General features: G+C 37.6%; 2 protein-coding genes and 4 non-coding genes across 6 annotated transcripts in view; 2 read left to right on the top strand and 4 right to left on the bottom strand.

The window, feature by feature from the left end:
* Rg (rugose) overlaps window positions 1-24168 on the bottom strand; it is a 317709-nt gene that overhangs the window by 187425 nt on the left and 106116 nt on the right. Inside the window, exons 5-9 of the mRNA XM_064039352.1 lie at window positions 14636-14736; window positions 13223-13318; window positions 6001-6122; window positions 5153-5278; window positions 4285-4405 (exon numbers count right to left, since the gene is read on the bottom strand). Of these exons, the coding sequence (XP_063895422.1) occupies window positions 4285-4405; window positions 5153-5278; window positions 6001-6122; window positions 13223-13318; window positions 14636-14736 (566 nt within the window). The remainder of the gene's footprint in view (window positions 1-4284; window positions 4406-5152; window positions 5279-6000; window positions 6123-13222; window positions 13319-14635; window positions 14737-24168) is intronic.
* On the top strand, window positions 7250-8972 carry LOC110373940 (uncharacterized). The gene is made up of 2 exons (XM_021331439.3): window positions 7250-7512; window positions 8246-8972. The coding sequence occupies exons 1-2, from the start codon at window positions 7353-7355 to the stop codon at window positions 8833-8835; spliced, it is 750 nt and encodes a 249-aa protein (XP_021187114.2). The 5' UTR covers window positions 7250-7352; the 3' UTR covers window positions 8836-8972.
* Trnaa-agc (transfer RNA alanine (anticodon AGC)) lies at window positions 12611-12683 on the top strand. Its single transcript has one exon. It is a non-coding gene; the product is annotated as a tRNA-Ala (tRNA).
* Trnaa-agc (transfer RNA alanine (anticodon AGC)) lies at window positions 18682-18754 on the bottom strand. The gene has a single exon. It is a non-coding gene; the product is annotated as a tRNA-Ala (tRNA).
* Window positions 22018-22090, bottom strand: Trnaa-agc (transfer RNA alanine (anticodon AGC)). The gene has a single exon. It is a non-coding gene; the product is annotated as a tRNA-Ala (tRNA).
* Trnaa-agc (transfer RNA alanine (anticodon AGC)) lies at window positions 23425-23497 on the bottom strand. The gene has a single exon. It is a non-coding gene; the product is annotated as a tRNA-Ala (tRNA).

The following is a 24168-nucleotide window of genomic DNA, read 5'->3' on the forward strand; positions in this document are numbered from 1 at the left end:
CTGAAAACGGCCAAGTGTGAATCACTTTCGAAAATAACGAATGTGTAACTTTGATCCACGAACATAATATATGATAACATGTCATGTTAGTCAGTTGGTAAATCTAGTCCATTTAGTTAATCTAGTTCATTTCTTTGTAAGAAACATAGTGCATATTAAAAAATGTAAAAGATAGTATAAATGAGACATTTCTTTAACTAACTTCATCATAAGAAAAAAATAAAATAAACAACCTTACAAAAATAAATGAGATCCCACCCAAAACAAAAATGTGAAAGACTGCCAAGTTCGATAATATGGGAATGCTTCGCCTATAAAAGAAGTGAGATCTGAATAAGTACCAAGTTCCATACACATACCTCAGTTAAAAATAGTTACTTTTTAATGATGATTACTTGGCAAGTTTTAATAGAAAATTAAATACTTGATTCATTGCGTTTAGTAGGTTTATAACAAGGTGTATGAAAACTTGCCAAGTAACATCATTAAAAAGTAACTATTTTTAACTGAGGTATGTGTATGGAACTTGGTACTTATTCAGATCTCACTTCTTTTATAGGCGAAGCATTCCCATATTATCGAACTTGGCAGTCTTTCAAATTTTTGTTTTGGGTGGGTTTAATTTACTGTACGGGTTAAAGTTTAATATTGAACAATTTACAAAACCAAACCTGGTTAGGTATTATTAAAATTGAAGTGAAAAATACTCCAAGTAAACTCATCTCATCCAACTAACTTTCGACAGCTCCTCTTGAACTACTAAATTAGTTTAGAAAAGCAAATTACTTCAAAAAATTAAATTTCTTTAACAGACTATTTCGACGGAGCATTTCGGATTGGAAAGATATTTCATATTCGTCCACATTTCTGCAAAGATCGAAATAAGGTCGAAATTGAATGAAAACTTATCGGTGGTCGAAATTGTAACAGTAAGCAAGGCAAACATTTGTGGCAAAAGTTACCTAATACAGAATGAAGAATAGGGTTTTGCCAAGTATTTATCGGAGGAATTTGGGCTCAGTAACAACGCCTTATGGCAACCAACCCTAACTGATTGGGACCGCGGTCAAATTGTTTATGTAATAAACATATACGAATGCATAGCAGTGTAGAATTCACTTAATACTAATAGAAATATCATAATGAAAATAAATTCAATATCAACATAATGAGAACCTGATGAAAGTAATATAACTATTTTCTACTCTAATGAGTACAATTTCGATGGACTTTGTGCAAAGCGTTTAATTTGTAGGTGAAACATAATTTTATTTACAGGCACAAATTATTGCGTTATTATGACGCAAGTTACGAAAATAACTATTTGAACGTGACATTTCATAAAATCTATATTACTCGTAATTAACGACAAAAATAGACGACCTTTATAAATCGTGATTGAATTATTATTTATTTAACAATTTATATAACACTAGTTGTTGTCCCCGGTTTTACCCGTTGTCCCGTGGAAACTACTTCCCGCAGTCATGTAAAAATTAGCCTTTATATTACTCTGATGTATATGCTACACTAGCTGTTGCCCGCAACTTCGTCTGCGTGGGCAAGTTTCATACAAACTTTCATCCCCTATTTTATCCCTTTGGGGGCAGAATTGATCAAAATCCTTTCTTAGCGGATGCCTACGTCATAACATCTACCTGCATGCCAATTTCAGCCCGATCCGTCCAGTGGTTTCAGCTGTGCGTTGATAGATCACTATGTCAGTCAGTCACCTTTGAGTTTTATATATTTAGATTTATTGGAAAACTTTCGTACTAACCCTTAAGGGTCAGGGAGATACTCATTCGGAATGATTGGAGGTATTTACGAAATACGTCTGCAGAACTATCTTATAAAATCCCAATATGATCTTTATGTAAATGATGCTGAATTTCAAGAGACAAATATATCGTGAATTCAAAATACGCGGAGGATCGATGTCCCAAATTGAAAATATATTCTAATACGGCTCTGAATGGTTGTGTCCGCTAATGGAATGGTAATACATTGACGAGCTAGAGCCATTAATTAATGTAAATGAAACACAACCTGACTGTAATGACTAAACAAAACGGTATATACTCCCCCAGCTACAATCAAACTTAATTGCTTAGCCTAATTATATTATTAAAAAGAAAGGACCGTTTTAATGACAGCATTCAGCATAGACATGATACAAAATTATGTAATAAAATGGTGGTCATTTAAAATGATTCTGTACCATTGCACAATTTATATCAAGCAGGTATAATAAACTTTCTCGCATAAAATTCATTTCAACAATGAAGTTATCACCAAAAGGTTATTACAATGGAAAGTTCTTGGGAGCTAACATAATATAGTGGTTTAGTTGAGCAACTTCAATACAGGGCGATTATCGCGCGCCGCCAGCCTATCGTTAGGCCTCACAAGGCCCGTTTTTCCCAGTCCCGTGCACAGTAATGGCATGTAAATTCACATTTACAGCTAAAACTCCCAGTGTTTAGTCACAAATGGTATTTTTAAGGCACGTGTGGCTTTATCGTTCCCGATTTTGCCAATATCGTGCGAAAACCCCGCGTACGTGTCAAATTTTATATGGTTTAAGGGATTTTGTGATGGAAAGCGCTTTTGCTGAAATATCTATCGAAGTTTTGAAGTGGAATTATGCTTTTCTGTAATGTTATTCATAAAACATTTTGTCAGACCAGCAGGACGCTGCTATTTTAAAAATAATTTAAAATTAAATGTTCAGTTGATAAATTAAGTAGAAATATAAGCGTAATTAAAAACTGCTTTAGTACGGCCATCGTCATTACTTCAATGCTATTACAGGCTTTCATTTTGACAAGGTCTTATTATTTCAGGTCTTTGTTACTCGGGATTTTCGTTAGAATTTTTATAAAAACCCTTCTTGGTTTCGAAATACCAAACTGATAAAAAATTCAACCCCTTGTAATGTCAGGCATAGAATATAAAACAGCGGGTCTTTAATTCAGCCTTTGTGTTATAAAAATTACCGATACTTAAGATTTTTTCTTTATTAAGTAGAATTGTATTTTTCAGCATCACAGTTTTTCCTTTGTAAGTTCAGTTCATAATAAAAATTCTTTTGCTCTTTCATCACGGTTATTGAATAGGTAATTACTTTATGATCACAATAATTAAAACTTTATAATAAGTGAGCTGAAACGGGGGCACGTATATCATAGCGTCAAATAATTACTTTGTCTTCATAACGCTAGACAAGTTCATTTTGCAGGAACTATGCGTGACCACGTCCGAGCTCCAGTGAATATTCATAGTGGCATGCATGAACTAACGCCAACTTAATCCCACCACCGGGAAAGAGAATACCAGGAGAACACGAACTAAATGGAGCTTCACTATACAAATAAGTAAGAATCCAATCAAGGGAATACAACACTGAATAAAGGCGTCCACTTCCAACACTCTAATTGGCTGCGTATTTTTAATCGGATTGCATGCGTGTGGCTTTTGTAAACGCGCGATTCATTAAATAACGAATATTGATGCAAAGCTGTTTCTGACGTGGTTCATTTTCACAATAATAATAACAAGCTTTAAGTTGAACGTGGATCATTTGGGTCACGATTATAATAATATTCGGGGCTCGGTCCCTTGTTGCAAGCGGGAATATTGCCGATCAATCGATGATTTTCATTTGATTAGTTTCGATGCCAGCCTGCTTAATTACGTTCGCTGTTATTTTAGGTTAAACCTGAAGTTAATTATAAAATTAAACAGTGTTCATTTGTCAATAGGTAGGTACTTCGACTTAAAATTATCAAGTAAGATTATGAAGAGTTAAGACAGTAGAAGTTTCATCAATCTCTTAATACTTGTATTACTATGATGTCCGCGTACATCTAGAGAATTTGCATGCATTACTTGTAATAAATTGGTGCTAACGACACGTACGTGACGAGTCGAACACACAACTTGCCGCAGAGGGGATGTTCACCGTAGATAACCGAATGTATTATGCTAAGCTCCTATAGAGTTATGAGCTCCTGGTACTTGAAGCTGGATTAGGAGTTAAAACTTAACTGCTTGACAAACGGCAGATTACAAGTTTTAGAAATCCGTGTACTTAGTATAAAAGGGGTTTATTTTCAACCATATGTTATTTTTTACATTTATCGTGCCGTTCCGCGCTTCGATGTTAAAAGATCGTAGCACAACATTCTTTTACCCTGGCAACCCTCCTCCAACCATATCGTCAAAACAATAGTTATTACTATCTCCTGGGTTCTATCGCTAGTTAAATGATAAAGTACTTACGTCGTTGGTGGAGACGAACCACGCCATCTCCGTGCTGGACGCAAGCTGGCCGTTCACCAAGCATTTGATCTCACTCTTCGTCCATCTATTGTATATGTACACCACCGCTATCGCGTACCATCTGTGTACCAAACATGAATTATTTTCGAATGTAAGAACAAAATTACTATAATCAACCATCCGAGCCCCAACTTCATTCAACTTTATATACATTTTTGCAATTAATTTAATCCATATGGTTACATTTAAATGAAGCTTTTAACTTTGAACACAATATATAAAGAAGATTTTTGCGCATTATCAAGTGAAGTGTGTACCTTTGAAAATGTTCAGTCTGCTGTAATATTCTGTTCAAAGAGTTCAAACATGTAAAATGTTCTCGAGTTCAAACAAAAAACAAGCTTTAAAACTGATCCCAGTTCCGGCGTGCACTTTGCTAATAACTTTTGAACGAACACGGAGTAAAATAATGAAATAAAATTAACTGGATAATTTTTGAGCCAACTTTTAGCACTAAAGCCGGCCTTCGTCATAAACTGACTACAGTGGGAAGTTTATTTATACTGCTGCAACTTTTTCACTGCCCTGATTTAGTGCTCAGAACAAAGTTTTGAAATTTCATAAAAGCACACACAAATAAATCGCACTCAAGCTTTAAAACTCCATAACTAGATAGTAGGAGATATTTTTATTTATGCAGTACTGTGCAGTTTGATGAAAGATGACAAATTGATAGCCAAGGCAAAACAGGTGCCCTTTGAATCACATAGGTTTTCATGTCTATACTATTTATACCGTGTCTTTTATATCCACTTATAAATGGTATCCATATTAAATAAGTGGAATAGTCTTGTTTTGCGGCGCTTACCTTCTGGGCTGAAACTCGTATTTGACACAATGTTGGAACCCTTTGCCGCGCACCTTCATAGACGTGAGAACTAGACAGTTGCCGACGAAGTGCGCCGTGTAGCCCACGCCTTTACTCGTTTTGAAACTGTCGGACAAATGAACAACGTTAACTCATTTATATTTGTTTACTTTTCGTTTTTATTTTCAGAATTTTCACTGTGTATAAAAAAGTACACAGATTTATAATATTTTATTCATCAAGTTTGCAAAAAAGGCATCTCACTCTCAGCAAGAGCAACACTAGAGAATCATAAATGTATGCATACCATGATCTTCAGAGTGGACGTGGCGTGTGGCGAACTTGCAATTCAATTATCCCGAACACAAACCGAAAATGATTTAGCTTAGTACCAGGATAGCTGAGCGCAACCGAAACTACACTTGAAACGTCCGAGCTCCACTCAAATCAAATGAAAAGTTGGGAACACAGGTGCAGTCGCGGTGTGTGGCCGCACGCGATTTACGGAACACATTCGCACTGCACCTAATACGCTTTTAGTACAAATTGACTTGATATCGCGAATCTAACTGTTTGCAACTTACATCGTTAACAATAAGCTACTGGAATGATTTAATACTTTCGCTCCAGTAACCGTGTTTATTGCCTCTCCAATATTATAACACCATTTGCGCGTTACTGAGAGGGTTGGGGGAATATGAAAACGTAATTTCGTGTATGTTATCGTAAAGGGGTACAAGTAGTTTGACTTTCAATTTCTGGATACATAACATTATATATTGAGTAAAAAATTGTATGAATACACTTAGTCGTATTTCTGCAGTTTGCTTGCATGGTCACCAACTTACCAGTAAAGGTAGGGTTTCTCCCTCTCGATGTTGACGGAGTTGATGGGGTCGAGGCGGAACCACGTGGTGAAGGTGAAGCCGTTCTCGTAGGGCCACCTCGCCAGCGGCGGGAGCACCACGGCCTGGAACAAACGCGATTCATGTACAATACTGAATAGATTAATGTTCGTGTGTACCTACATACCTGTATAAAAAAAAATAAAAAGTGAATAGCAAAAAACTGCTTTTAAGTATTTTTATCAGTGTACATGTTAGGCGATAATTGCATTTTTGTGTTATTCAGCATGTAGTACATGAGCTGCCACTGGAGTGCACGACTATTCAGTGATAAGCAAACTTAATCATTCAGAATTTGTAGAGAATTGTCTAAGTACAATGAGTTCAAAGAACTTGTGTTGTTCTTATCAAGTCTGAACCGGTACTGTACATAATTTTATGCGAATCAAAACTTTTAATGAGATGAACTCGAAATAAAAAGTATTTTATGAAGAGTTTACCCTCAAAGCGAATAAACCACTGATTTTCTTTAAAATACTTTATAAAAATGTGGAATCTAAAAGAGCGAAACTTGGCAAGTGGTGCGCCACTCGGCAGTAAAAACTTATTTTATGCTTCGATGGAAGGCCAACACACAGGGATTCCTTGTAAAGGATCCTATCGGGATATCGCGTCAATAAAATCTACATGCGAGCTCCCTACATCGCCACTCCAATCTTCCATTCCGAATGTGTATCTCCCCAGTAAATATACAATATGTTGTTCAACTAAATAAACAAGATATTTTCACCTTTTCACGAATTACTGCTAGTAGTAGGTATGTTATTCGGCGAGATTATTATCGCATGTTATTAGGATTTAGTTGAAAAGATTTACCGCTGGAGACAACGACGACGTAAATTACCCGAGCCTCGGATCCTTAGTGGCAATAAGCTACAAGTCGGCTAATACGAACAAATAAATGAGTTCATACGACACTGATTAAACTGACCTAGTCTCTAGCTTAGATTCTTTTTATGATAGCTTTCATGTTATTGAGAAACTAGTAATTATAGAAGTAGAAATGTTCTTATTTATTCCTTCGTTAAAATCTACGCAGATGATATGAATTGAATCAAGTTTTATTCTTTGTAACTAGTAATAAGAGTTCCCCTCGGCGAGCGCACACCACGCTAACGCGTAAACGACAATAAATTGTATGATTGTGTGCGTCGCGTAAGTATGGCAACAGCGCGGTACGCAGCTGCGCAACTGGTTCGATATGCGTCACAGACTCGTTTGTAATCAGTTGCGCGGGGCCCGCCGCTGAGCACGTTTGTGAGTCGCGTACCGATCTGTGACCGCCTGTGACCGCCATGTCGCGCGATATTCTCAGCGAGCAACAAATCAATATAAAGTTCGTCAAGGCCGTGCAGAAGCATCCCACTCTGTACAATTTCGAACTGCCTTCGTACTCTCGGAAGGACGTCAGCGACAAGGCTTGGGAGGAAATCGGCAAAACCATGGAAATGACACGTGAGTTGCATAGTGTTTCCTCATATCGCCGCGGCGGCGCTAGTTGCACATGGAATGTTCGAGAGGGGGCGAGATGCGAGACGCGCGTCCGTTTTAGGCGTGTGCGCTTGTTTATCAACACTATTGCACCGCAACACTTCATGTACCTATTATGTTTTTAAATAGCGTTTTATTTTCCTAAACTTCATTATTGGCGGAACGAACAATGACTAAATCGCTTCCGAATATTCTCATGTAGGTACGAATAACGGTAACTTCCGAGTTCACCCTATCGAGTTCTGATATTACAATTATGATTGCACATTTTACACCTTAAGTCATAGGCGATAAGGGTTACATTCTTAAGACAAGCACTACTTATCAGTATCGTGTTATTATACATTTGACATTAGTGTGCGGCACAACAACACAGACAGATATCGTGTTGAGTCGTGTCGCGTGTTCCTCGGCATTTGGCTAGAAGTGCTACATAAACACCACAGGCTTGGCAATGCGAGTGTAACATTCATCTGTCTCAGTAATACCAAATGCATTATAATAGACTCACTTATCCTTTACGGGTTTATTACTCATTTGCGACTGTTTAGATCATATCATATGACTATGTTTATACGTAAACGATCTCGATAGGTCTTTACATAATAAACGTGGGTACAAGTAACACCTTGTACTTACATAATTTTACTTATATGTTGCATTAGCAAGTTATGAAAATGTTTTCTTCTCTTTTCAGCGCCGGAATGCAGAGAGAAATGGAGGAACTTGCGAGCCGTATTTATGAGAACTATGAAAGCTCCACCGAGAGGCTCCACAGGGAAAAAGAAACCTTATTACCTGTCGGATGTGATGCAATTTCTCGTGCCGTACATGAGACCTGTACCAAAGTCTGAAGAGGCCAAAAAGAGGCTGCGGCAAGCTAAAGCAGCACAAGAAGCACAAGAGAGACAGGATAAAAGGCCTGTTCAATTCGCTATTGAACAAGTAAAAGTGGAACAACTTGATGATGAAGACTCGGATGATTGGGGAACTGTTAGCATAGAAGACGAGAGAGAAATGTTTTCAAGGAAGCGCTCAGTACTGGATGAGGAGCCACAGCCAAGCCCCAAGGTTACTAGGAGAGTGCATCCGTCGTCATCGACAGTGACGTTAGAGAGTGACCACGTCAAGTCGTTCCTGGACAGTTTGCTACCTGAACTGCACGAGATGAGCTCGCAGCAGTTCAAGAACTTCAAAAGACGGGTGTTACTGCTAATTGATGACATAACCACCGAAATTCCGGCGAGTCCGAGCAGACGCACCAGTGACTCTGGATATATCATATGATTAATACAAGTACCATTCTATCCTACTTAGTTGATTAAGATATTTTAAATTTAGTCGGGCATCTCTGCTCTGTTCCTGTGAAATTAAGCTTAACTTTGAAAAAGTCTAAGAAATTAAACATTGTTGTAAGAAACTTGCTTGTTGTCTTTATTTATTATTTTATTTTATGTATTTATTTATTATACGTTGAATGTAACCTTCTGAAGTCCCCGATACTCCAAAAGAAAGAGGGAATGAAAATAACATTTCTTATAATTTTTGATAGATGAAATAGATTCGATGAAATTAGTTTCACTGATGCTATATTAACAAGTATATATTTGAAAGTTAGGTTAGCTATATTTATTTGCTATATTTTAGTTCACATCAGCTATTCATTTATTAGTTTTTTTTTTAATGTGGGTTTTTCAGTTAGAATGGACCAACAGTTAAATCGATAACAGAGCTGCGCCAAAAAACTGTTTACAACGGCTGACTAAAACGAAAACGTTATGCGGGCAAAGCTCCAATACAGGAAAAACTTATAACCAGACTCTAAATATTGATAGAAACCCATAAAGCAAATAGAAAAGTTCTCATCAAAAATAGATTGGTAATAAATAAACAACAACAAACATCAGTTGGTTCAGGAAAGGTCAAAACCGAAAGTAAGTTCATCTCTTTTTGACCCAGAAATGTGACCTTTCCGCTGATGAGATGCTAATAATAGACGCTAATAATTACTGTCCCGTTCTGAAACAGCTAAAACGCAAAAAAGATAAATTAAATCTTATTTAGTGGTAAGTTGCACCATTTAACTATAACGATATCCAAACCAAATCAGCCACCTGGCGATTCGACTGTTAATAAAAATGGTACGGTTAAAGTTATAGTTAAAGTGCACCCCATTACTACCAGGATTGCATAAGCGGCAGCAGGTGGACACTACAATTTACCGGCAAATAAGCGACATAAAAAACCAAGTCCCGGGCACGCTTGGCCGCTCGCTAAAGGGACGGGTTTTCATATTAAAAGGATATTTTGCTCGTGTTTATCGCGTGTCCTTCATAGCTGAGTAAAAAATGAGAACACATTGTATTGACAAAGGTTGCAGCGAAGATTGATGTTGCCGTTCACATGCCTTGGTTCTAATATCCAAAGCTCTAGCAAAAAACCTCTATGAAAATTTCACTCAAGTATTCATCACTTACTTTTTTCAGAACTGAATTTTGAGCTTATAAATCAACAAAGTTTACAGCATGCTTGTAGCACAGAGTTCTTATGATAGTAGTTTTATTTCAGTAAGTATAGACGAGCAATTTTCATGAAAATAACAAATATTATCGACCAAATCCAGGTTTATAGACACAAATGCCACATTTATTACACTTATAATACAAGGTCCATCTAAAAGATTTGAAATGAATCTCGCACCTTCGAAAAACATGTAAAGTGGCTCGTTCAACTGTTAGCCAATAAAATGTAAATATATCTCGCTTTCTGAATACATTCATACAGCTTACATATTTATGTGTACTTGTATCAGAAGCACACACAATATAAATGAAATGATTTCATTTCGCTGTGTAGAGGGTTTAACCTAAGAAACCTTTTCTCCAGAAAACTATTTCCAACGGCTGGAAATGTTTCCTTAGGTTTTAAGCGGCTTCGGGAGCGCTCAGGAGGCAATGTAGCTTGCACTTTGTATTTGTTTCGTTTGCCCGCCTCTTGTGATGTTTTAACGTTTTCAGAAACGTATTTCTAGAAACGGAAATATTTCATTTCAGACTTTTCGCTCAAGAGATATTTTTTATTTTCAAATGCATTCAGTTTATTCTTTTAGCGGATTTTTTTGTTGATCCATAAATCATATTTGCCACATATTTATCTCGTATTAACCTACCAGGCGAGCAGAGGCGGCTAAGAAGCGTCAGTTCGCCGTCAGATCTCCGGATAAGTACGACAGAGAGAAATGGACCGGCCCCGGGCGGGACGGCGATAAATAAGGAAAAAACGGACACACAGATAGCCCAGTATGTCACGCGGATTACGCCGCCGGCCCGTATTTGAATAAGAATTGCCAATAAGGAGGGGAGGGGACGCTTAAACTGCGCTCCTAAAGTGTCCTACTACCCTAGTATCGATCTGTTTAAGCGGTGAGGTTTTCTCTTCACCAAGAGGTTACTGGAAATAAATAACGAATTGTCTAACATGAAACGTTAACGTTAATTATTATCCCTGATTTAACATGTCATTCAAATTAAATGACTGAGCGAAGTCTTTTTTGTGTAATATTTGAGCCAGATTCCACTTTTCATTTCTCAATTATATTTTTATTTATAATTCTTTCTAAATATAAAAATTGTGCTCAACAAACGCAAAGTTTTTTTTTTATCTGACAGTGTGGCAGCAAAATATTAAGTTACAGAAAAAATGCTGAAGTTGCGTTTCCTTTGAAGGGTATTCCTTCAAACCAAGTAACAATTATGGCTTTATTCGGAGAAATTTATGGCAAGGAAGTCCAAATTAGATAAAAATCTCTGAGGAAATTCTTACACAATACATTTTTTCTGGCTTCAGGACGGCGCTCGGAGGCCTCTCCATTACCAAGATGATTTCATTAATGCTCTTTAAAAAATCTCCGAGTCTGTTGTTTAAATAATTACCGGGTCAAAGGTCGAATCTTAATTTGCTCGTCTCGATCCGAAAAAATATTAAAACATTCTCTATTTCGGAGGCGGACGGATGAGAATCCCGTCAAAAACATTTTGCACTACAAAATAATGGAGAAATCAGGGTCTGGAGAGCTGGGCGCAGCTGGGGAAGGCCCTTTGAAATATGAGTTCTGTTTATAAATAAAAGCGGTCGGTAATAGGCGGCCGTTTCTCTTCATTTCGTTTCAAATATATAGTAGGTTCGGTTCGGGGCCGGTTAGGCGAGCGGCGCCGGGCGCGAACTTGTCAAATTGGAATACTTCGGCGGGTATTACAAGTGCGCTTGTTATAACATGAAATACATCGCATTCTTTGTTCCCCATTGTGTTTTCGTTGCGCGAACGATTTATTTGAGCATTTATGTAAGGGAATGAATTGGCGGGGAACACGCCGCCGCGTGTTTTCATTAGATTCCTATAGGTAGGCAAGTAGGGACCTTATGGAAGCAGTTTTGCAGTAGACGTGATTTATTTGTACACTTCGGTTCAATTACGATAGTTTTAAATTTAAATATAGAAATAGGAATTATGTAGTGAAATGAAGAAATTAAAATCTTGCGAACAAGACAGGCCTTGCCACAAGCAACGTAATATGTGTTCCAAGTCGTTCAATACGCTACCGAAAAAGTATTAAATATTCCGAACACACATTCAGTGGGCCGTTTTGCAAACTTGAAGCTCGTGTTTAAGAAGTGTGTCGTGAAGTTCGTCAAGTGCGTTCAATCCCCGACTCGGCGCATTATTCCGAACATATTTGAGTTTACACAACTCCTGAGATCCTCCGAGAGTCACGTCTCAAACTTCACTACAATAAAGACTGGATAAAGCACGGAAATTACTAAAAATGAAAGCCCCATTTTCTCACTTATGGGAGTAAGTAATGTACCTATGTATATGGAGATAATTTAAAAATTAATTGTTTACGATGTCTACGGATTGGTCAGCGTTAGTTAGAGCTCACGCAATGAATTGACGCTACGCAACGGTGAAAGGTATTTATTTACATTGAATTCTCGCCAAGGCAATGTCACAATCATTCGTCCATTTACAATACAAACTGTACTTTTAATTCTCATTACAACCGGGGGCGTAGCTCAGATGGTAGAGCGCTCGCTTAGCATGCGAGAGGTACCGGGATCGATACCCGGCGCCTCCAATTATATTTTTATTTATTTTTCCCATTGGAAACACGCCAATTACTTGGATAAACACCGAATGTTTCAATAACACAAAGAGCAACAATCATAAATAAAAAATGTAAACAAGTGATGTGCAAAATTACCATCAGCGCTGCTTCCAATTACCATATCGTGATTGTTTTAATTGGATGCAGATTTACACGCTCAAATAAATACACAAAAATGTTGTTTCGGGTTAATTCTGTAAATGACACTTTACTTATTGAGCAGTCTTTGCTGTGAGTCAATATGAAATGTATTTGGTTCACGAGGGGTTCATTAAAAAAAAAGGTCTGCAACAATGAATATTGGAACACGTGACTTTCCGACGGTAGTACTACTAACAAGACTTTGAAATGGGTTGGACCGTAATATGATTCCCGTAATCCCACAGGTAGAAATCGGTTCAGTATAAGCCTCTTGGATTTTATGCCGTCCTTATTGACGGCGCTCCTGGTCACTTTCAATAAGTCGGGGGCGATAGGCGATTCTATTATAAATAACAATGTGAGCGTACCGATCCTTTCCGTCCGGGGAAGCTGAAGAACACGTCCGGCCCGTTCCGGTGCGGCATCTGCCGGAGCACGTTCAGCAGCTTAGCCGAGTGCCGGGGCTGCAACAAATATACATATTATTCTTCCACTCTAATGGAACATTTCTTTTTATACAATTTATAACAAACTTAATTAATAAAATAGCCTTAAATCTTAGATTCATATCAATCTCATAGATCGTAGCGCTCTGTGACTATTAAGTAACTACCCTTTGATAACTTCCATAATAATCGCATTGAGCGGCATTATAATTAAAGGCCATTTCTCATCTTTCTACAAGATAATTAATTACGTTCACTTATCATAGAATGGGTCCGAATATAAGCTATACCTATCTACTTATTATAAAATTTTCAGATAACAAAGAAAAATCCCTTTCTACTTAAAAATTTTAAAATACTACGAGATAAACCCTCTCGATATTGGCCGTAATGGCGCCCGATAAAAGAAGCCTTGCCAACTCGGAAATAAAGGGAGAAAAATTTATAAAGCTGCCAGACAATCTTCCACACAAAAAATATTTTTAATCTTGACTTATTCGTTGCTAATGACTTGCTTTAACTAAAACTTAAGGGAGCTACTTAGGAATAGATTAAATGCGAGCTAAAAAGGACAAGCGATTGCCATTCCGAGGCAAACATAAACACAAAGTAACTGTGCTGCTTGTGCCGGCTAATTACCGTTTCACCGCACTGTCTGTAAAACGATGCAAATTTCAAAAGCATTGGCGGTGCGGCTAATTGCACGTTTGGCCGTAGCCTTCCTCATTTGGCCGCGTTCTTCCCGTATCCCTGTACTTTATGTGGCCCTGGTCGAATTAGATGGGTTTTGCGGGGGCGGTAGCCTGGTATTTGCGTCAGGACCGCTTTCAGTTGGGAGTGGGGCTTTGAAAATGACTTTTTTAATTGTGGACCAAGATATAAATGTACTGCTATAAATAGGATGTGTCAGACATTCTTTTGTATATTTTCTATATAAAATTCACGGATTGTTGCCGTTGAAGCCGCCCACGTGACCCTAGCGATAATTCATTAGAGGTTTCACTAAAAGTTTCCCACTTATCTGTTGGAGTTGAAGTAACTTAGTTGTTACCTAGAAGGGGCAACTTTGAGAAGCAATAAAACCCGTTGTTTCCGTGCTTTAGTGTTGAAGCAAGCGGTTGTCTCAAGTAGTCTCTCAAGCGTGGACGCCCGAGCATACTCGAGCCGAGCCGGTGACTATCACTTATATCTCAGGCGCTTAGTATTCGACCCAAAGGAATATAAAGTTACACCCATGTGTTACGAAAAGAATTTTTACTATGACACTATACAGTTTGGTGAATGTTCAAACCTATATTTCTTCGCCACGTCTAGCAAAATGTGTAAGTAGCTTACCCATTTCCCGTTGACGGCTTTCATGGCACTGAACAGCTGTTTGAGCTCCTTGACGGTGACGCTATAGCTGGCCAGCACCCCCAACATCTCGATGAGCAGATCTGCAACAATAACGTCACATCACTGAGTACCAGGAACACGTGAGCTTGAGAGTAGCATTTATAATGCATGGACTTTGGTTATGGAACTGTTTCCTTCACGTTACAGTAGATTATTTAGTAGTTCATGTATGTTTTACCGAAATTTAAATAAACAGAAAAAAGCGTGTAAAAAGGATAGCTTTTTCTCCAACAATTTATTCGACAGCAGCAACATAAAATTGTGCCCCATCGTGATATCTGCCTCCAACGTAGCCTGCAATTTTTTGATTTCATTTTTTTACCAATTGCCAAGAAAAATAAGATTTTATTAAATGCACAAATTGATAATTAAATATATCAATAGCAAGTGACTTGAAAATGAATGAATTGAACATTTAGTCATTATTTATTAATAGCATGTCACCCGCAGACCCAGCCACATCAACATATTGAAATGTTCTATTAATTAATTCATACTGATTATAAATACCGAGTAGACATCTGAAACAATGCATACATGTGCTCACACGACTGAATAATGTATCGCTTGTATTACTAATTAAGATAGGTCTGCACTAGACGGACTGCAGTTACTCGAAATCCTGAGATACACAGATATGGAGCTTACACCTTCGGAATAATTTAATTCGACTAATTGCATCCTACGCTCGGAGCCAAATCAACTGTAGACTGAGTTTTCAGACAAACCATAGCAATCAAAGAGCATATACAACACAATATAAGGTAAACAAACAATTTTGAGTTTATGTTCCTGCAGAATTATCGTGATTTCCTACTTCATAAGCGTGATTAGCCATAATATGGCTTACTGTCCCATATGGCTAACTAGCAAGAGTTAACACATACTTTTTGCGTTTCACTTCAGAAATCCATGCACGACCCAACTAACCAAAGTTGCTTTTGACCATATAAAGTTGATAACTTACATTTAGTTAAAACCAGGTACTAAAGAACAATGTCAGGTTTCGGCCCACCAAATCAACTTTTAAAACTAAATTCTCACGGACACAAAGTTCTTTACTACAAAAATTTAAATATAAAATACTAACTTCTTATAAAATATTTAATTGTTATCTAGAACTTTTCAAAAAAAAAAAAATCATCATAATAATTTATCGAGTTCAGGTTTTTCGTTTTAATAATTTGGAATAATTTGGTTTTGAGAAGTTCAATGCAAAAGTGGAAAACATAGAAAAGCTTCTGACATTAAACTACACAAAAAACTGCAAGAATTTTCACTGTACATGAAATATTTTTATTGAGCCTAAGTTACTATGGACGTCTGACATTGTTCTTTATCAAGCAAATTATAAATAAAAATATGTATTTTATTTTAAAGCTTCCGTACAACTATGGCAATTACTTATTAGCTGACAAACAACAGACAGGGCCGCGCTCAAACACGAACTGCGCTCCGGAAACTGCGTCATTTATACTAAATAAAATAAACTTCACTAGAACAGTGAAAAAGGATTTTTTGTAAAACAAATATCTATGTGCTCACGCTCCTAACTTTTACAAATACATACCTACATGCCGTGGTAAGCTTTTCCATTTTCACATTCGTTTTTTATATTACCCATAACATTGCATTAGGTATCTGAGTATTTTTAAAGGTTGCATTATCATTGTTTTTTGACCTAGATACCATTATGTCCAATGCTTATTCATTGCTATTTTGATTAAGAACAATGCACTTGGCACACAATTGAAACAACGTCTGCATAACTAATGGGCTCCTGGTAATCATATTGCGGAATCCTCTTACAGCCCCCACGGGAGGCGATGGCCTATCGCCGGGACCACACGGCAAAGTATTGAATATTAATTTGCAGGAAATTGGCGAAACCACAGCCCCTGAGCGCACACTTAAGTTTCAATTGCTCGCCTGTTTAATAAATAAATAACTCGCCGAAATATCTTCGTAGTTACGCAATTGTTCGCGACTGCTCGAATCAATATTTGAATAATTCGGATTACTTTGTGAAAGTGCTCTCTCTAACTTCCAATGTAAAATGGTGTTTCTATTTTGTATTAAATTGAAGTGTACCCTTGCTACGGCAGACTTATTAATCTAATTTTACAAATTGAAGGCAAAAAGTTGACTTTAAACCTTTTATAAGTATAATAAATTGTTACTATGCATAGCTCGTACATTAAGATGCATCTCGTCTCTGAAACGGTGGCTGCTGGCAATCATGTAAATTATTCCGTTTAAAAATATCTCGGTTTACTTTACGAGACGCTTTACTGCTAGTTACGTAGTGATGTCACTATGATTGCATATCAAATATACACAGAACACTGTTTATAACGTACTTATGCAAGCAATACAATAAATATTCTCTTGAGTATAAAATAGTTTGTGTCTGATGATATTACAAAAGAAAATACATTTTCACGAGTAGGATCCGCAAAGTCGTATAATTGAGCTATCGTCGTCAATGTGTAGCAGAATGTGGTGCGACCCGGGCTCGTATCAATCACGTCCGCGCTGAATTCCGCTTTCATCATTCAGGTGAGTCACATGAGCTTTTTAAAAAATCACCTAACAAAACAACAATGCGGAAAGTCCATCTGTCACGTAATGGCCGGCGCATTGTTCTCGGGTTAATCCCGGGCGGCGCGTCGGTGGCTAATCCCGGCGTAATTCCGGTACAGTCCGGGATTCGCGCTCCCGGCGTCCCGGCGCTCGCTACGCCGCTGCCCCGGTTAATGTCCTCGGGATATTAAAATGCTTCTCGCGATTATGCTTCCAAAATATTAATGTAGATTTTTCGCACCAATTCCCGGTGAAAAGTCATATTTGTGTTATGTTTATGACGTCCGGTCTGTTTATTTTGTTACTTAACGGGTTATACTTGTATGCGCTGTTTATTATACCTCCGGGAATTAAATATTTTAGTGAAAATTCACGTATCAAATGAGAGTTTTGTTATATAATCCATATCATACAGAATGAAAATAATTATCTTTTCCAATTTTGGTAAGTAATTGTTTCTAGGAATACATACGTTATTCCTTATACGCGTGTAAGCCACAATTCATCGAGATTCAAACTATCGATGTACAAGGCTGTTAAAATAAAGCGCAGGCTAGCAACAATGGCTCAAGTTAGCGTCGAGTATATAACAGTGAGGCGGACTAGTTGCTGTAAAACAAACCGCTGAAACGCTCTCAGCACGCGCTTGTTTGAACCGACCAGCTTCACAATCAACGTCAAAATGCACCTATTAATTTGTTGGCCGACGTCGGTCCGCGCTTTGCAAATACAGATTATAATAGACCTTTTGTACTACATTCAATATTTCCCCTTTGCCAATTTAATTTGAATATTTTGCGATTCATGATATTAAATTTAAAGCCATGCCAGGTAGGCGAGGATTATTTATCAATATTTTTCTATTGGAACTTTGGGACTAATTAATTAAAAAGATTCTTTTGTTTACGCTAACAATAACTGCAGCTGAAAGCATCTTTACTTTTTTGTCTTGCTGTTGACGATATTTATTATAAAAGCCCCGCTGCAGAAAATAGTAGGACAAATTTATTTATTTTCCAGGCAAGTTATAAAGTTTGTACTGACAGCACTATTATCCCGTACAACACACCTCCTAGTTTACTACTAAAGAAGGAAGCTATTACTATCTTCAAGACAAACATAACGTTTCAGAAGCTATCCAGTTTGTGTTTTATGACAAGGTAAAACTTAAAATGTGAAATGGCAAAAAAGGCGACATAAAAAAATTGTGTCGGTACAATTTACTGAATGCATAAGATATAGATGTCACCACATTGTACTAGGACGACATAAGAGGAGAGGAGGTTGCACCGTGATAAAAAATTGTGGTACACACAAATGGCGGGCATAGCACAGTGATTTCGTATGTAAAGTCTAATATAGGCGTTGCTCTTTTTAGAATATTAATAGTTATAAAAAATAATTGGAGGCGCCGGGTATCGATCCCGGTACCTCTCGCATGCTAAGCGAGCGCTCTACCATCTGAGCTACGCCCCCTGATACAAGACATTACAAATTGAATGTCTTATATTGCAGATTACGTAAATAAACAGTACCTCAAGCGATATAAACTAGTTCAGCACGTGACATTTCGTCACACGCATTGACTTACTGCGCACACGCATGTGACTTTCACTTGCCAAATCCAAGCAAGCCTACCAATGCTTAGTGTTTTTAGTTTATCTACTTTTTTCGTTATTTCACTGTATTAAAATCCAGATTTATTTGGTATTTCTTAAATTCCAGCATTTTTCGCATAGCACTTAAGATTAAGTAATCCACTATTTTATCAAGGCGCAGGGCATGTATTTGAGGTTGTTTACGAGTTACGATAGGGATTGTAAACGCTTTTCAAAGATAAATAGTTCTTTTGGGAATCAGCTTCCTAAATTACAAAGGTGAAAGGTAAAACATGTATCGACTTTTTTCATACACTGACGATACAAATATGTATTGAAAAGGAGTAATATTTCTGTGTAGCCAAAGAACCGAATTCAGCATGGTTTAAAAAAATACACTGCCATTATTCTAAAACAATGAATATATTATTGTTTTAGAGAATGTATTATTTTCTTTGTATTGTAAGCTTTCCGAAGTAAGAAGGGTCGCGTCTGAGATACCGTTACGCCCTTCATCTTTATGATAGCCTGGTAGCCCTGAGAATGTTTCTTAACTCTTTTGGGGTGTCCTCTCTGCATAAATTGAATGTAAACAACCACTTATGTTGAATTCCAAGAATCATGTCAGAAGAATTAAAAAATAACAATGCCAAGGATTTTATGCTATCAGTTGTTTGTAGCATTTTTTACTGTACTGAATACTTATCACGCCTTATTTAATTCTCCCTGCCATTTTCTTGGTTAGGGGTCGGGCCTACACAGTAACCATCCCCTTCCTACATACATCCCGTGGGCGCGGTGAACATCAATTAATGGGTACCATTAAATCTCTTTAGGGGCTGTGAAGCCCTGGTAGCTATGAGAAACTATTGCAACCCTTTATTTACCCTATCACTAGGGAATGGAATGCCGATCGACATCCCTGTTTGTTATGATAGCCTAGTCCCGGTGGGAACGGTAAGATGCTCCCTAAATCTTAATCTTGGGGAACATTTTTATGCAATTTCTTTTCCGAATAAATCGGTCTCCACAGTTATGATCTCCTAGTAAACGTGTGAAATAAGAAAGGGTTATGAGATTTATAATGCGTTGCTACACAGCTTCCGCAGGCTTACAGCATATGTCTATATATATATACGATAGTATGCGTGCACATGCTCGCATACTATCAAATCCAAAATAATAGTTGGAACACAAAAATTTCATACAACATACATCACGAAGCATTATTTGATATTCTTAACGCGTTACAATCAAGATCAAGTAACACCGAGGCTTTGCACCTGCAGCGGTATATTTAATTAAAAGTTTTCCACTTAAAATTTTCCGGAACAAGTCGTTGTAGCACTTTTTGTTTGATGTGGTAGAAAAGAGCTCTTTATAAACCGCCGTATCTATTTAAGTATTTAAGAATGTTTCACCGTAATTTTTCCTAGCTTAATTTATCTCATTTTCTTGAAATATTACGTATTCATCAATAAAAACCTCGTAATAGTCTGGGTGCTTAAGGCACATTTTCACCGACAACATAAATGTCAGGTTTTTCTTAAATTGTTTACTCGAAATCGAACGAGAAAATTCATAGCAAACCGTTATTTAAAGTAAACTGATAATATTTATTTCTAACAAGATCTTATTTATTTTTCTCAAAACTATTGTGCAAAAGGTTTTCGCCTTACTCTTATGATGCTCTAGTAATCGTGTGAATAGTTTATACACATCCTGCCAAGATGAGGCGCCCGAAAGAAAGATTTTATGAGAACAATTTTCTTTGGCATTTTTTTGTAGTTTAGTTGATCTTCGATTAACTACTTCCATACTTCCTTTTGGCTTCTGTTATCCTAGTTTTCGTGAGAATGGCAAGATATACATCATACAGGATCGTTATGAAGTCTGGAAATTGTTCCTTTGGTTAATGGTGATGGGTGGGTGCTAAAGAATTCCTTCATACATTCCTTTCCGTTTGTGAGCTATCGGAAAAATAAACTCTTAGCTTGCCATGTTACTCTAGTTAAAGTGTGAATAATAGATACCCATATCCTGCCAAGATGAAAGGAAGATTTTTTGTAATCCTAGTTCTTATTGCATTTTTATTAGTGACAGTCCCCAAAGTCATAATTCCCACTGACTTCTGCTATCCTAGTTTTCGTGAGAATGACATGACGATTCATACGATCGTTACCTTCAAGCTCCGCCGTGTGAAGGAAGAAGTCCTCGTGGGAATTATTGTTCCTTGGGTTACTGGTGGCAAATTATTCTTTCATGCATTGCTTTTCGTTTATAAACAAGGGCAGAAAATCTCTCAGCATGCCATGATGCTCTAGTAATCGTGTGAATAGTTGATACGCATATCCTGCCAAGAAGAAAGGATTTTTTTGCGACCATCCATTCTGCGTTTTTTATTGCCGATCATCCTTAATACAGACTCTCCGCTGACTTCTGTTCGCCTAGTCTTCGTGAGAATGGCTCGCCGATCTGTTCAAAATCGTTACGAGCCCTTCAGTCGTGTGAAAGACGAAGTCCCCGTGAGAATAAAATTGTTCTTTGGGTTAACGGCGGCAAAGTATTCCTTCATGCTTAGCTTTTGGTTTGTTAAGAAAGGCAGAACATCTCTTAGCGCGTCATGTTACTCTAGTAATTGTATGAATAGTCGATACGCATATCCTGTCAAGGTGAAAGGACGATTTTTGTGACTTATTTTTTCTGTAATTTCTTTGATGATCATCCTTAAGTAAGACCTCCCACAGACTTCTGTTGCCCTAGTTTTCGTGAGAATAGCCTGACGAGTTCAGGCTTTTCGTGTGAATGAATCTTCCTCGTGAAAATCGTCCCTTCACTTACTTTTGGCAAAGTATATCTCTTCATTGCTGTATTGCATTCCTTTCTGTTTATGATGCCCTAGTAAGTGTGAGAACAGTGAACCACCCCCGAAATTGTATGTGTCTCCTGAGTTTTTTTTAAGGCTTGTGTGACTCAATGTGGATTTTATTTAATTACAAAAAGCGAAAATATCATAATACATTCATAAACCCTGTGTATGTTAAGAAGATTCAGATAAGATTTTGTCACAACATGAATTGTGTTGTTAGAATTGTAGTTATTTCCAATAAGCTTTGGTAGAAAAAAAAAGAAAAAAGAAATTGGAGGCGCCGGGTATCGATCCCGGTACCTCTCGCATGCTAAGCGAGCGCTCTACCATCTGAGCTACGCCCCCTGTTACTTAGTTATAAAAAACACGATCTTATATTCTGCACTCAGTCAAAGTCAATTCAATTATACTTTCACAAGCACTTATGAATAAAGGCAAATAACATTACGAAGCAAGGTTAGCCAGTATATCGAACTCAGCAAAATACTTTTTGTTTTCTGACCTACACTTTGATTACATTTTCAAGTACAAACGTAGGAATTGTTTCAACGTAAGATGCAGCAGCAATTCCCGGACCGTGGAAATCTATTATGAGAAGTAAAGTGAATTTCTTACCAGTCAGAACAAGACGGTGCACCTGCAACTAATATAAACTTATCCAATAGTTGCATTTCATTAAAACTTACACATTTAGTAGTCCTGGTAACCAGAGTAGAGAAATTGTGTACCTACCTGTTGACTTTCCCAGAACTGAGTCAAATTAAAGCAATTCCTACATCTTATTTAAGACAAAGACAGATTTCTACGAATCAAAGGTTCTTCTAATATTAGAACAAATAAATTCTGGGCTTTTCCTTATATACAGCACCATTTACGGGATCATTCATACATATATGGGAAAGTTTACTTTGACTTTTAGTTGTTCATGTAAAAGCATGCGAGCTCCAACCGTAGCCAATATTAGAGGTAAATCTCTGGCTAACTTCATCCAACAAGACTCCTTGAAATCAAATCATTTGCTGCAGTCGGAGTTCCAAGTGTTTTTCAAGAGAAACTTAGCTAAAGTTAGTAAAACTGTAGTCCGTTCCTAGCGTTACATCTGAGTCCAAGATTTTGAACTGATTGCAAGTTATTGAAGAATTTTCACCTGTGTTGGCAACATATGTCACTATACCTTTTTTTTCTGACGTTAAAAATCATCAAATGACCCCCTCCCGCTGTGGGTTAGCAGCGGTGAGGGAGTGTCAGACTCTTACTGACTAAAAACCGTCGTGTTCCGTCATAGGCCTTTTATGTACCAGGGCCGCGGTATCTCTTTCGAACAACCCGCAGCCCCGGCAGGCCTTGGCCCTGCTGGGCCCCCCTGGGGTTGCTGACATCTCTTTGAGGAGCGCGTGGAACAACGCGCGCCGTCGACACAGGTCTGTCGTCTAAGTAGACAGAGGGACGATGAGCCACCCGAACTCACCGCCCACAGACCCACGCCTACGGTGGCCGGGAGTCATCTCGCGACACCCGGCGCCCATGGTATCTACCTGGTCCAGCGCGGCGGCCGGGATGAGAGGTGCATGTCACTATACCTAAATACAACTTATGTAGTAAAGTTGCAATATAAATAAAATATATGAAAAGTTAGAAAATAAACATATTTTATTGGAAGAAGTCAAAAAGATTCTAATTGGAGGCGCCGGGTATCGATCCCGGTACCTCTCGCATGCTAAGCGAGCGCTCTACCATCTGAGCTACGCCCCCTGATATTGAAGACAATAAAACAATTCACTATATTAAATTAATCTGATTAGATAAATAGCCTTGTTAAGCTTAGGCTACCATTTGAAGCGAGTACGCGATACCTTTCACTCGGGCAAAAGGCACGTTTTCGAGTGTCCCGCGCAAGTCTGTTATCTCACGTAGCACTCATAAATTACCATGATATGTCTCAGCAATATTATCAGGTTTAACAATTCTTTATAATACTAGCAATAAAGATTTTATATCATTAGTATTTTGTAGTAAATCAATAATTTTATTGCGACATAGATTCACTCTATCACAATCACCACGGGAGAACCCGCTTTGGCCAATTTGTTTGATGGTGGTATGCGTACCCTACTCGTATTTATTTTTACAATGAAGACAATTTACAATCTTTATACAAATACAAACAATTGGTTTTACTTTTAAATACTAGACAGATTTCAAATCCTGTCATAAATTGTTGATATAGAGCAGTGGTTCCCAAACTTATTTTGTCTACTGCCCACTTTGAGAATAAATATTTTTTTAGCGCCCCCCCATTTTTTCACCTATTTAAAGACCACTATAACTTCAAATTAAATTAATTAATTATTGTGACCTATATATGTTTATTAACGGAGAGTTCTAAACGAAACTTTTACTATAACCCGCAACTTGAAACCTGA

This window comes from Helicoverpa armigera, chromosome 19 (genome assembly GCF_030705265.1).
Source record: "Helicoverpa armigera isolate CAAS_96S chromosome 19, ASM3070526v1, whole genome shotgun sequence".
NCBI lineage: Eukaryota > Metazoa > Arthropoda > Insecta > Lepidoptera > Noctuidae > Helicoverpa > Helicoverpa armigera.

Coding starts and splice junctions, on each gene's coding strand:
- LOC110373940 (XM_021331439.3), top strand. CDS start 7,353: ATGTCGCGCGATATTCTCAGCGAGCAACAAATCAATATAAAGTTCGTC. Junction 7,513..8,245: donor CAAAACCATGGAAATGACAC/GTGAGTTGCATA, acceptor TTCTCTTTTCAG/CGCCGGAATGCAGAGAGAAA.